Here is a 15,306-nt window from a genome sequence, read left to right as displayed (position 1 = left end):
ATTTCGCACATCTAGAAATTTGTTATGATTTGATGAGATACAGATCTCATGGTTAGGCCATTCCATCATTATAGATTTGTTAATGGATTGGATTCGGGTCGGAACCTAGATATCTAGATCTGGATCCGATCTTAGTTACTGGTATCGGATCCGGATCCGAATATCCGACGGGTCTAGTCTTGAAGTACCAGATTCGGACCTTAATGGGTACCGGATATCCCGATCCGATTTCGGGATCCGAAACTCATATTTAAAATCTGAAAAAAAAAACTTAAAAATTATACAATAACCTAAGAAAACATCTGAAAATTATACAATCATATGATCATACAAATAAAAGTATAAAAATTATTCAAATTCAACAAGTAAAACTCCAATTAAAGCATCCAAAAACATAACAATATATAATTATAATAACAACATACAATTATAATATATATATATATATAAATATAATTCGGGTCTCGAGTCTGTCGGGTCTAGATATTGAATATCCAGATCCTATCCGTTTACATGATGGTTTATCGGATCCGGATCCGAATAAATGGGTCCAATACTAATACTAGACCTGGATCTGTCAGGTAAATATCCGTGGGTCTCGAATCTGGATCCGGTCCATTAACAGTTCTACACCATTATAAGCTAGCTGTCACATAGTGAAAGAAAATTTGAATTTCTCCATATGCCCTCGAATGGCGATGTGGGGGGAGCTAGTTGATCGAGATGAAGGTCTTCATGGCTGATCTTTGTTAAGCTCCAATTAGTTCGTAATGCCGTATCAGGGTTGAATCCAAAGTGTATCTATAGATATTTGGGTGGAGTTAGCTAATGCAGTAAATCATATACAAATATTCTTTCCTCTTTGGGTGAACACATTTATACATATTCGTAGGGCTCAAATTGAATTAGATACCGATTGGACACTAGTATATCTATATTTATATTTATTTTATTTGATAAATATAGTTACATATACGAATATTAATCGGACGTAAAAATTTATATTTATATTTATTTTAAATAAAAATTGATACAAGTCGAATATTGAAAGTATGGATATAAATATAAATATAAATTGGACAAATAAACTTTATAATCATATAATTAAAAATATAGCTAAATGAATGGTAAATCAAATTAATAGCATATTAACGTGGTTATATATATTTTTTAAAATTTCACAGGTGCTATATAAAATTAAATAAGGTAATAAATAGAATTGGATATTTTGATATGGATTGGATAGTTGCCTATCCATATCCATGTTTATTTTTTTTAATAAATATAGATACGGATACTGATATTAATTGAATATCTAAATTTTTATCTATATCCACATATGAAAATGGATTCAACGAATATTATCTGATTCACTTTCATCCCTACTGATTCCTTATCTTTACAGATAAAATTTAAAAAAAAATATAAATAAAATATATATAATTATATTATATTGATTATTAATTAAAATTTGGCTTTAAAATATCCCTAACATTGTGAGTGAAGAATTGATTCTTGCAACTCATTTTATATTTTTACTTTAGAAATTCATCCTTGCAACAACCATATAAAACTCCAGCTGAATGACAAGCTAGTGGTCCACTTAAAGAAATCAAATATAAGAATATTAACCATCACTTGCAATGAATTTTTGGATACATGCAACAAGTGCCCCAATTTATTATTTTTTAGAATAATTCAGCCATGTTGATGCACATAGCTCCTTTTTTGTTAAATTTTTCTTTCTTAGGGTGAAAGCTGATGCAGAGCTAGCTACTCTAGAATACAATCAAGCTAATATTGAAAAAGGAAAAAAATTCAAATTCCAAAGGCCTAATCAATCGTTTCAGTAAAGTAATAAAATATCTCATCACCAAACATTAGCATGTAGCTATTAATTTTGACTTCTTATCTTTCTCGCCTAATTTTTTTATAATTTTTAACAATATCTTATCAATATTTAATTAACTTGGACTCTTAACCAACTTCTAATGGTCTTTATAAATGGATCCAGGCCCTCCAATAGGAGCTGTAATCATGGTGACGACGCGCCCACCAAGCCGCCCAAAGGCCTATGGCTATCCCCATCGCCCTATTATACACCATAAGTCCCTTTCTAGCTGCCACGTGGCTCTCTTAGAGCCACGAATCCCTCTTACCTTTGAAGCAAAGAAATACTAATCCACACCTAATAATCTCATTATTAAACCCCCGTAAACTCCCAATGTAATTAGTTTAATCCCCTCTCGACACCACCCCCCAGCTGCGGTGCACGTGCAGAGTAATTCTGACCTTCTCCAAGGGCATTTTCGTCCACCCGGGGTATAAATACGAGCGGCACAGCTCTTGCTCGCTTCCATCACCAAAGCTCGGTAAAACAAAATAAGCTCTCGTCCTCGTCCTCTTCTTCCAGTGTCCGGTGACCGGCGAACGAAATCCGGTGGAAATGACGAAGGTACACCCGAACGCCTCCTCCGTCGAGGCCTCCCTCAGGGAGGACTTCTCCGGCATATGCTGCGGCGGCGGGGTGCCGGAGACGGCGGTGCTGACGGTGTGGCGAAAGTCGCTCCTCTTCAACGGGAACGGGTTCACGGTCTTCGACGCGAAGGGCAATCTCGTCTTCCGAGTCGATAACTACGCGTCGGGGAATAAGGGGGAGATCGTCCTCATGGACGCCGCCGGCAAGCCGCTCCTCACCATCCGGCGAAAGGTAAATCCCGTCGCCGATCTCCGGATCTGAAGAAACCATTAAACGAGGATAATAAAGATCTCACATGGTTGAAGTCTTGATGGGTCTGGTTCTATTTTCGAATATTTATTAGAAATATATTTTATTTTTCTTCTTAATTTGAATATGAGAAATCGATTTCGGTGATTTAAGAGAATGATAAGGTCGAACGAATTGGTCCGTAATGTTTCTATTTTTAGCAACTTTTTCTTTATCTTTACAGCGCTGTTTCCTAACCATTTTCTTTATTTTTCTAATTTCTGAGCAAATTATTGATTATTCTATTTTTTTTCCAAAAACAAGGAGGGAGATTTGTGGGGAACGTAGACTTGTTTTCGTCTAGAAATTTTCTCCGATATTTATATTTTTCTTAAGTCTGCAATTGGATTCAAAACGGCTGAGAATGAGTGAAAAAATGTCAGGGTTTTGATTCAAACGAAGAAAGAGACGTAATAAAAAAACTCGGCGACTTATTTTGGATCTTGACTCGGTGGTGTTCTCGCGTGCAGAGGCTGAGCCTGGGCGATCACTGGCTGATCTACGACGGCGAGGAGGCGGCGAACCCGCGGTTCTCGATGCGGAAGCACGTGAACCTGCTCCACTCCAAGGCTCTGGCGCACGTGACCCCGTGCCACGGCGGCGCCAAGAGCTGCGTCGGCACCCGCTACGAGATCGAGGGGTCCTACTCGCAGCGGTGCTGCGCGGTCTACGACGAGCGGCAGCGGCAGCTGGCGGAGATCAGGCGGAAGGAGGCCGTCGGAGGCGTCGTCTTCGGTGTCGACGTCTTCCGCCTCATCGTCGAGCCGGGCTTCGACGCCTCCGTCGCCATGGCCATCGTAATCCTCCTCGAGCAAATGTTCGGTTCTCGAGGTTCACTGCTCAGAGGCTAAAAAAGCTTCTGGATTGGAACTTGAAAGCAGTCTCTAAAGCTCTGATCCTCTCTGTTTATATGGTGGCTACTGCTGTTGTAGAGATGGTAGAATGAAGTTTTCAAAAAGAAAAAGAAAAAGAAAAAAGATAGGTCTTAGGTGAGATGGGATGAGATCAGAGAAGGAAAACAAAAGGAAAAGACAAAAAAAAGGGAAAAAAGAAACTTTTTTTTGATGCTTTGGGGCTGTCTGGTTTGCCGAGGAAGAACTTTGGGCGTGTCGTCAGAACGAACTGTGAAACTATGGTGCCTTTAGTGGTGTAGGTCTTTGTTTATAATGAACCGAGCACTAATGAGGGACATAATGAATAGTTATACGGCGTAAATAACAGTGTTCTCCTTTTTTTTGGGATTTCAACACTTTTCTTTCTTCCTTCTTATCAATCTGTTCTCCGAAAACTATAAATATTAAAGGGAAAGGGCCAAGTAGTAACGTTAATTGATTAAGAAAAGAAACTTTGCTGCTTTTCTCTTCAATTAACAATGAACGATTTGGATGGTAGTCTTCTATAAAATTTTGCGATCCATGGTTTGAATCCACACGCCGTGAGTGCTTCATGAACTAATGTCAGCTAGCACTGACTCCAGAATTCATGGTTGGTAATTTGATATGATTTATCATATCTAATACCCATGAAGTCTATTTAGAAGATCCGGCGCGGTCTAATTCGTGACTGGGACCTCTGGGGTCTAGTGTAACATGGACAGGTGAATTGCTGAGAAAACTGCGTGGTCGAATGGGGTGGACCTCTCAATGATTGCTTGTAAGAAAGATTTGGGGACGAAAAAATTTGGACTTTGAGGGAAGAGATAAATATCTGATGATTGTTGTTGGCAGCTGGTTGGTGATGGTTAGACCAGTGGCAGTCGGCACAGAGCTAAGAATGGAAGAAAAGGCTTGGTTCCCACGAGATTCCCCTTGTGACGGAGACGAGCACAAGCAGTTGAAGGAGATCTAATAGCCTCATGAATCATGCCCTCCATGAGGAGGTTTTCTCCGTGCGACATCTATTTCGTCATGACGCGGTTGCAAGCTAGGGTGCCATCGAGCCATTTCCGATACCCTCAAGCCACTTCCGTTGTTTCGGTCCCCCTTGTTTCTTCTCCTATCCCTCTCGTCCTTCCAACTCTCTCCTCAGTCCTCATAAGACTATTGGTGAACTTTGGTCCACCCGTCGTCCCTCACCATTGGATAAAGCCATGGGCAGGTCCGTATCAAAATCGGGCCTGGTTGAAACGAAGTTGGGTCGATGATGGTAGTTCTTAAGGCCAACTCTCTCTCTCTCTCTCTCTCTCTCTATCTCTCTCTATATAAGAAGATTCGTATCCGATGAGGACAACTGCAGCCTCAAAAATCAGAATCAAGAAGCTCTTTAAACAGCCATGTACTATTTTTCTTTCGATAAAAGTATTTTAAATTTGGTTGCAGGAATTAATTCAAAGAAACGTCGCCACTTGAATCCAAATTCGTGACAAATATAATGAGCAGTATGCTAGTTCTTCAGACACCCAATTAGAGGAAGAACGTGTGTATGTCCCTTCAAATCGGATGCTGTTCTAGTGGGAAGTTAGCTGTCTATCCATCTTTCCATGTTTTTGGAGAATAAGCTGAGAGACGTTATTACAATCAATTTTTGTAGAGATAATTCTATTTTCACAGTCACGCCTAAGGATACAATCACGCCAAGCCGAATAGTTATGACTTTGAGTTCGACTTGATTCAAAATATTCGGACTCTAAACTTGACTAAAGATCAATTCAAATTTGATCGTGACTCAATTTTTTTTTTTAAAAAAAAACTCAAGAACAATTCAACTCAAATATCAACTGAGCTACATTCAAATTGAAATTCGATCTCAAATTTGAGCTTTGATCGTAACTTAAAAATGTAGTTAAAATCAAATATAACATAATATTATATTTTAAAATATTAAATTAATAATATATATTATAAATAAATTATAATATTATTAAAAATATATAAAGTCAACTACGTTCATAAGTTTTTATATGAAGTATTCTCATTTGAGCTCAACTTAAAAAATATTCAAATTATTTGAGTTTGGTAATAAACGAATCAAGTCAAGTTTGGATTCAAGTTGAGATTGAACTTGTAAGCTTCCCGATTCATTTTGCATCCTTAAAGCCTATTCTCTCCCATTTTTTATTCTTCTCATATTTTTTTAGTATTCATATTAAAGCTTTTTCTCTCAACTTCTCTCTATCATGTCCTCTTAAGATTCTCACCGTCGAGTGAAATTAAAAAAAAAATTATATACAAAATCATGTTACAGTCTTATTGAAAAGATATTTATATATCACTACTAATAAAAAAAAAAATCTATCATTCATGTTCATCGTTCGGTATCTTTGAGGCACAGCTGTTTAAGCTATAACCAGGTTCGGTCAAATATAGAATAGGTCAAAAATATATTAACTCAAATCGAACTATCTATTAAATCAATCAAAAATTTGAATCTTAATTTGATCATTTATTAAATAGATAATCAAACTTAATTTACAATAAATTGGATCAAGTTAAATTTTGTCAAATGATTTAAAGAGAATGCTACTTCGTAGCCTATGAATACACGCCCTAAATGTCCGGCTCCATCAAAACCGAATGGGGAGTTCTGTAAAGATTCCATCTTTATTATATATTTAATATTCTCATATTTTGCTTTTTAATATATCCAACAACTTGTCCAGGTCAAAATTATCTCCGAATGCTGTGTAAGTTATTTCCTTGCTTTTGTCCCATTTTCTGGATGTGGTTAGCGTCGATGGCAAGAGGACCCATGTAGGGAACCGGACTTCGTGCGTTTCGGAAGCGGTAGCTGCACGATGCGTGCCAAGGACTAACACCAACGAGCACGGACTTCTAAGGGCGCAGCACTGCGGTGCACCTGTGGGCACTCATCAAATAATACGCCCATGAGCGAACCTCGTGACGCAGGCCGCATGCATTGTTTGATGAACGTCCATCTTCTGATAGCTGTCATTAATATGAATGCATCGTATTTAATGGAGGATCCATAGAGTGCACTAAAATATCTATTTTGGACTTGGCCCATTAAAATTATGAATAATTCTTTGTGCACGGCGATGATTCACTCACGCACGGGCACGGAGCGCGTCATTCAATTTTTTTTTTTTTTCTTCAAGACCCATGCATGAGCGAATCACCACAGATGATACATAAAAATTACACCATCAACGATGTATAAAAAATATTTTTAAAATTATATAGACAGAGTAACAAAGCACAGACTAGGCTTGTCAATCAATATTTTTCTTAAATCATAATTTATTTTGCTAACATTCCCATTTGAATGTAGTAATCCACTATGAAATTGCATTAGAGTTGAGTGGTGTGATGCTTTGAACCTCCCATCCGATAGGACATGTGATGGTTGTATACTCTTTAGGATTCTAAAAAATATAAAAGATCTTAAAATTTATGGCGATCTCAAAATCTCATAAATATTATTGATTTCAATGAATAATAAATATTTCATATCAACAAATATCAAATCTTATATAATTTTAAAAATTTAATCATCCAACTGTCGTTGATGATATTTTATCTAATCAATTTTTTAAATTGAGATTCTAATCTTAACCAACAACCAGCATTTGTAACTCTAAAAAAAAAAAAAAATAATAAATCAGATATTTGCCGCGTAGGAAGCTAAAATCGCAATAGCATGGCCTTTCTGCATGTTTTTTTTTTCATAATTTATGAGCTCTTTTAATGGAGGAGCTTGTAGAAACCCACCAGCTTTTTTCTTTTTCCTTTTTCTTATACATATCATAAAAATCGACTTCATGGTTTATAATTTTTTTTTTTGAGAGTTTCTTCTTTCTTTTTGGACGTTTTGGCCATGTTTAGCCTCTTCTCAACAAAAACGCCCCTAATACATCGAACAATGCATCTTCTCGCCCTTGACACAAACTTCGAAAGATATATGGTGCAAAAATCATGTTCACTTTGACGAGTATAACAGGACGTAGGAGACGTTAGAGAAGGAGAGGAGGCGGTGCCAGCAAAATTCAAGTGGGCCTTACGACAAAGACAACATTCTAGCTAGCTGGTAGTAGAAAAAAGGGAGATGAAGTTAAAGATTCAGTGTGGATGGCAAGGAGTCTACGAAAGAGTATGATGGCATTCATGATGGAGTTGAAACGATGGGAATGGGATATAGGGGAGGTAGATGATGTTCTCATGGCTCGTAGAAAGGTAGACCTTGGTGGACGGAAAAAGAAGAAGGTGGACAAGGGTATAGGGGCGGTGGTGGGTGGTGTGGGTAAAAAGGATGTTGAGACTGACAAAGAGGCGACAATATTCTGTGGATGCATTTTGGACTGACGCATTGGTTGCTTCTATTGATTTGAGGGATGTTTTATTTTTGATTTTGTTGGATGATAATTCGTATCTATAATAAAAAATGACATATATAATAATCGTTGGGGTAAAAGGAAAAGGACATATGAAGGTTATGTTGAGTTTTTAAGGACATATCACCTATACTGATATGCTTATGCAAACCGATATTTATATACCATCTGCATTGGTATACAATCTACGAGAGGTAAGGAAGGAGAATGATGCAGTAGCCCACAAAGAGAACCTTGATATTTAAAAAGCTGGGGCGTATATAATTGTGCGCCTTGATACCTTGGTTGAGAGTTGGAGAAAAAAAAAAAAATATTAGCAAGGAGAAAAAAGAAAAGAAAGAAAGTGTATTTCTTTCCTCTTGATTGAATATTTTTTAAAAAAAAAATTTTTTTAGTTGAAAGAAAAAAATTATAATATTCTTTTTATTATTATACCTAAGAAATCTTTCTGTCTCCCTCGAGCGCTTTTCTTCTCCATAGATCTTTGAAAAAGAGAAGCAAAAGAATACAATCTACATAAGAAAAAATCCCAACTTTTGATTTTTTTCCGTCTTTCTTTCATTTTTTTATTTTTTTATATTTTCTACTTATTTTTCTCTATTTTTCATCATCCAAAACCAAAAAACCCCTCCGTCTTTCTCAAATATTCTCTTCCCCTCGTATCTCCAAAAAAGAGAAGCGAAAATGAGGAAAAAAATAATCTGATTGGAAAAAAGATCTTATCTTTTAATTTTTTCGATTTTTTCTTGCATTTTCAATAATTTTTTTTGTCTTTCCTTATGTTTTTATTAATTTTTTTCATCCATAGGAGTCTCAATTGGGTGGGAGGCTTCAAACGGCCCCTTTTTTTTTTTCATTTACAGAAGCCTCAATCAGATGAGAGGCTTCAAATAAACTGCAAAGTTGAAATATAATATTAATTTATTCTTAATTATTAAAAAATAAAATAAAAATTATAAAAAAATTATTAAACTCTCAATTTTTTTCTCCAAATCCGTTTGATTTGGAGGAGAAAAAAATTACAGATTTAAAATAATTTATATTCTCTCTATTTTTTTATTTTTTTAATAAAAAGCTTTTAACTTTTTTTTTTCCTTTCATCCTTGTCTCCCAACCAAGATGCAAGGAAAGGAGAAGAAATGAAGGTAGTAGTAAGTCTCAGAGGACATGATTGGTGGTTGCTTGTTGGACCTATCATGAATAGTAGTGGATTTTGGAGGAAGAAAACATTTGCTTCTTAGACAAAGGACACATGAAAAGATGTGTTCGTCTCAAAATAGTAAAGTGGATAGACAGCTACGGTCAAAGTTTTTCAAGCAATTAGAAATTCGTCCTCAAGGATGAAAGATGCTTGCCCATATTGTAGAGGAAGGACATCACCTTTAATGAATTGGAGAACTTCTTTCACCTAAATATCACTCTATGAGAGTACACAGACATGATCCGTGGAGTACATAGATTCTCTTTTGATTGGAGGACTATGTTGTCGTGTAGAAAAAAGAGCATTATTAGTCTCACGTTGGTTGGAGTCAAGAAGAAACCTAGTTTATATAGGAAGGGATCATCCTTCTCACGTGAGGTGCCTTTTAAAGAATAAAATCATGAGGCTCAAAAACGGCCTATATAACCCTCGAACTATAAGCTGTAGGCCAAAGTGGATAATATCTCACGTACCAAGTCATGAGCCTTTGACTGCGATATTGGCACCAGAAGGAGGGCATCACTCTTAATGGACTGTAGGGCTCCTTTCGCCTAAACATCACTCTGTGGGAGTACACAGACATGATCTATGGAGTACACAGATTCATCTTTGACTGGGGGGTTATATTGTGGTGTAGAAGAAAGGACATCATTAATCCCACATTGGCTAGAGTCAAGGAAGAATCTAGCTTATATAGGAAGGGACTATCATTCTCACGTGAGGCATCTAATGAGATATCTGATTTTTGGATTGGACCTCACAAAAATTCAAAGTCTCGATTGGACCAAAAGTCTCAATAGGACCAAGATCAAGTGAGATATTCAATCTTCGGATTGGACCTCACAAAAATCCAAAGTTTCGATTGGACCAAGAGTCCCGATAGAATCAAGATCAAAAGTAAGATATCCGATCTTCAAATTGGATCTTATCAAAAAATGTTGAATCTCACAAAATGAGATACCAAAAATTAAAATCCTATCAGATATGCAGAAAATCCAACCTGCCCACTCCGAGCTCAAATGAAAAGATGCCGTGGTTCACTCGAACCAAACAGCATAGATTCGTCACCTTGGACAAGCTAAAATTTTTTTCCATGGACTACTTCTTTCATCCGAAGTAATTTCTTTGGACTCAAAAATGAGGAACAAATGTTGTGGGATTTTACCATCCTAGTCAATATCCTCGAAACTCATGCTCAGGAGCTATCGAATTGATAAGAATATCGATGTGGGCCTTGAAGATCGATCTCATAAAGAGGCCGACCTCATCAGGAGGCCGATCTCATAAGAAGGCCGATCTCATCAGAAAGCCTGGGTCATCAGAAAGCAGACCTTATCGGAAGGCTGAGATCATCATCATTTGGGCATGTGGCAGTAGATCATTATCTAAGTTAATGATACTCTCAGGCTACATCAACTTCTAGTCGACTTGACTCTTCCGCATTATCCGCTAAGCGACTGTCCAGAACTGCTGGTAAGCAGGACACTCACCTCGCTTATCTGCCGATCTCCTACAATCGAATTAGAACTAATATCGATTTCTTGCCGACCTGATTATCGGCACCAAAGGCACGATGTCCAGTTCAGATAGTTATTGATGTCAGCTATCCCACATCAGTCTATTACTGATATGCCATCAGAAGTATGGATTGTTATCTGACAGTTGTCATCCAGCTCAGTCGTAACCATCTTTCAGTTATATTCCAACTCATTTGCCACATGGACAGTCACCCTATGATCTTTGCACAACTGGTCATTCTGTTACAACAATCCAATGGCCTAACAGATGTCTAACGGCTTAACAAATCTCTAACGACCTAACAGTCTTTCCTTAAGGCCTAAGCAAGCTCCCTCTATAAAGGGGGACAAGGTGTTCTCCGAAAGGGAAGTCCAAGCCAAATCCAAACTATGTTTGAACTCACAGAGATAAAATTTTGCTAAAATTTTCATTGAAAAATCAGAATACTCTCCATTTAGAGTTTATTCTACTTCTCTTCACTCACAAACTCTCACTTCTTGCTTTCTATTTCTCCATTTTCACTACCTATTTTCAAGGCTTCGGCTGACATAAGCATCGGAGAGTCCTAAATCGAAGGGCACCCCATAGTTTTGGGACTTCTTTTGCTGGTTTCGCTCGCGATTCACATCGGTTCAACTTTTAGCTTTTCAGCTCGGTTTAGCACCGTCCTCACCTCCGGAGCCTTGCAGCAACATATGCCAATTTCTCTGGTAGCTTGTTCGTCTAGCCCGCCTCATCGGACTAAGTATGATTTTTGATATCATATCGCGATTCACGTCGATGCAATTCTCAGCTCTCAAACTCGATTCATTGCTGACCTCACCTTTGAAGCCTTGCAGCAATAGATTAGCGCTAGAGGAAAGGCTTGCTGAAAATTTTTAGTAAAAAATGGTAAATAAGAAAGCACCAATTCATCCTCTACCTGCTTCATCCTCTCCTGGAGATGTTCAGGAGGTCGTCCAACCGCTAGTTGCTGTTGATTCTTAGCAATTTAGTCTCTTGGTACAGTAAGTTCAAGCCCTCACTGTTATAGTACAACAGTTTCAGCATACCATTGAGCAGTAGCAACGAGAAGCAATCCCTCAAGTGGGTCAATCTCATCATTCCCAGCAACCAGCTCCTCAAAATTTTTTTCACAATCATGCTCTGGATCTCACTAACCAATCTTAAGGGGTAGAATCATGTTGTAGGGGTTATATCACCTCAACTGATGTCTTCAGGACTTATACTTGGAGTTCTCGGACTGATAAGAATATCGATGTAAGGCTCGACTGTGGGGCTCATCAGAAGGTCGACCTCATCAGAAAACCAACCCCATCGAAAGACTAAGATCATCAGGAGGCTGACCTCATCAGAAGGCCGACCTCATCAGGAATTAGAAGGCCGACCTCATCAGGAATTAGAAGGCCGACCTCATCAGAAAGCTGGCAGCTGAGCTCATCAGGAGGCCGACCTCATCATAAGTCCGACCTCATCAGTAGGCTGACAGCTAAGCTCACCAGAAGATCGACCTCTCCATAAGTTTGACCTTATCATCATCTAGACACATGACAGCAAATCATTATCTGAGTTAATGATACTCTCGAGTTACATCGGCCTCTGACCGATCTGCCTCTCCAATATTATTTGCTAAATCGACTTAATTCAGAACTGCTAATGAGTGGAACACTTACCTCAGTTTGATTCCGATCTCCATCACCTTGCGTCAGTTTCTAGCCGACCTGATTATTGACACTCAAGGCGTGGCATCCAGTTCAGATATTTATCGATATAAGTTATTCCACATCGATCTTTTACTAACGTGCCATTAGAAGTATAGACGGTTATCTGACAGTTGTCATCCAGCTCAGCTTTAACTGTCTTTTAATTGTATTCCAGCTCATTTGCCACGTGGGCACTCGCCCATGATTTTTGCACAGCTGGCTATTTTGTTGCAACAATCTAACGGCCTAACAGATCTCCAATGACCTAACAAATCTCTAACGGCCTAACAGTCTAACAGATCTCTAACGGTCTAACAACCTTTATTTAAGACCTAAGCAAGCTCCCTTTATATAAAGGGGGACAAAGTGCTCTCTAGGAGGTAAATCAAGTATGAGTGAACAGAGACAAAACTCTATCAATTTCTTAAAGAAAATTAAAGCTTTCTCCATTTTTCTTTGCTCAAACTCTCATTTCTTGCTTTCTACTTCTCTATTTGCACTATCTGTTCTCAAGGCTCCAACTGACTTAAGTATCAGAGGATTTTAAATCGAAGAGCACCCCCCATTTGGGACTTCTTTTATAGGTTCGGTTCGCAGTTCACATTGGTGCAATTCTCAGCTCTCCAGCTCGATTCATTGCCGATCTTACCTCCAGAGCCTTGCAGCAACAGATCGACGCTAGAGGAAGGGCATTTAAAAATTTTTAGTGAAAAATGGTGAATAAGAAAGCACCGATTTATCCTCCACCTGCCTCATCTTCTCTTAAAAATGCCTAGGAGGTCACTCAACTACCAGTTGCGGTAGATCCACAATAATTTAATCTTCTAGTCTAGCAAGTTCAAATTCTTACTGTTGCCGTACAACAGCTCCAACGTACCATAGAGTAGCAATAAGAGATCATAGAAGAAATCGAAGGGCAGTTGAGAGTCTTCCGAAAAGGCAGAGATGGCTTTCTTAGTCTCACATTGGTTGTGAGTGTTAGGACCGTAGCCCCTAACCAACTTTTCAAAAGGCAAATATCCATTGGGAGGTGTGATTTATTAGCCTTTATCCACTAGGCATAGGAGCTTCACAGCTGAGTTGATCTGCATCAAGCTAGATCACCCTCAATCAGTAGGCTGAACGGTTAGATCCATTTAATCTTACCAATCAAGCACCAGTCGATCCTTCTTGTCGACGTCCATAATTATTATCAATACATCAGCCACCTTCGGCTACCAACCTCAGTCTGAGTCTCATCGAACCTCCTTGGCTACCATCCTCTTTCAGAGTCTCACCGAGTCCTCTTCGGCTACGTCACCGAACCTCCTCTACTACCATCCTCTTCCAAAGTCTCACCAAATCCTCTTCGACTCCCAACCTCTCCCTGCGTCTCACCAAATGTGCACTGGAACTTTGCACAACAATTCCTCTCCTCAGTGATATTTTTTTTTTAACATTCTAGGGTTCGTTGGATTTCGAACCTGCAACTTCGCTCTGATATCACATATTAGGATCATAGCCCCTAACCAACTTCTCAAAAAGCAAATGCCCATTGAGAAGTGGAGTTTATTAACCTTTATCCACTAGGCACAGGAGCTTCACATCTGAGTTGATCCGCATCAAATTAGATCACTCTCAATCAACAGACTGGGTGGTTAGACCCATTTAATCTTATCAACCAGACATCAGTTGACCCTCTTTGTCGACGTCTATAATTGTTGTCAATACATCAGCCACTTTCGGCTACTAAACCCAGCTTGAGTCTCACCGAATTCTTTCAGCTACCATCCTCTTTCAGAGTCTCACTGAGTCCTCTTCGGCTACCTCATCGAACCTCCTTGGCTACCATTCTCTTCCAGAGTCTCACCGAGTCTTCTTCAGCTACCAACCTCTCCCTGGGTCTCACTAAATGTGCGTTGAAACTTTGCACAATAGTGAGTTAAGAGGGAGTATAGCTTATATAGATTGAAATATTCTCTCATCATATTCAAGGGCAAAACCGTAAGGCTCCAAATGATCAAGGCCTACTGAAGCCCAAAAATGATCAGAACTAAAGTGAACAATACCTCATGTATATAGGAGCGGAGTTAATCCAACCATCCGAGCCATCCGACCCCTTGACTGCAACAAATATCTCCGATCAAATGAGATAAAAAAAAGACTAAATTTGTTCAAATGAGGTTGGGAAAAGCCATGATAAGATTATAAAAATCCCAACCAAATCATGACAACTTAGTATTTAATTTCATGAATGTTCGATGTGAAGCATTTGGATTTACATATTAGACTTCGCAACATTAGCTTAAGGAGATTTATGCTCTAAGTCATATTCTTAGACAATATGCCCTTAAAAGGAAAGAAAATGAGGCACCAAAGATTGAAATCCTATCAGATATATAAGAGATCCGACCTGCCCACTCCGAGCTCAAGTGCAAGGATGCAGTGGTTCACTTGAACAACCAAACAGCATGGATTCGTCAGCTCGGACAAGTTGAAAACTTTTTTTCATGGATTACTTCTTTCATTCGAAGTAACTTCTTCGGATTCAGAAGTGGGGGGCAAATGTTGCAGAGTTCATACTATTTCAGCTAATATCCTCGGGACTCATACTCAGTAGTTCTTGGACTGATAAGAATACTGATGTAAGGCTCGACTGTGGAGCTCATCAAGAAGCCAACCTCATCAAGAATCAGAAAGTTGACTTCACCAGGAGATCGATCTCATCGAGAGGCCGACCTGATGAGATCGACCTTATTAGGAGGCTGACAACTGAGCTCATCAAAAGGCCGACCCCATCAGGAGACCGATTTCATCAGCAGGCTGATAGTTGAGCTCACCTGAAGACCGA

General features: G+C 38.6%; 1 protein-coding gene across 2 annotated transcripts; it reads left to right on the top strand.

Annotated features, from left to right (window-relative positions):
- The first annotated feature begins 2,351 nt into the window (after positions 1-2,351).
- Positions 2,352-3,832, top strand: LOC140858069 (protein LURP-one-related 8-like). Of its 2 annotated transcripts, none has more exons than XM_073257528.1 (2): positions 2,352-2,710; positions 3,151-3,832. In XM_073257528.1, the coding sequence occupies exons 1-2, from the start codon at positions 2,447-2,449 to the stop codon at positions 3,616-3,618; spliced, it is 732 nt and encodes a 243-aa protein (XP_073113629.1). In that variant the 5' UTR covers positions 2,352-2,446; the 3' UTR covers positions 3,619-3,832. The 2 variants fall into 2 exon arrangements, with proteins under 2 accessions (XP_073113629.1, XP_073113630.1); XM_073257529.1 differs by having other exon boundaries at positions 2,355-2,710; positions 3,238-3,832.
- Positions 3,833-15,306: the final 11,474 nt, after the last annotated feature.

The sequence above is a fragment of the Elaeis guineensis genome, chromosome 5, assembly GCF_000442705.2.
Source record: "Elaeis guineensis isolate ETL-2024a chromosome 5, EG11, whole genome shotgun sequence".
Taxonomy (NCBI): Eukaryota; Viridiplantae; Streptophyta; class Magnoliopsida; order Arecales; family Arecaceae; genus Elaeis; species Elaeis guineensis.
Note: the sequence above shows the minus strand (reverse complement) of the source record. Positions and strands in the feature narration are given on the sequence as shown.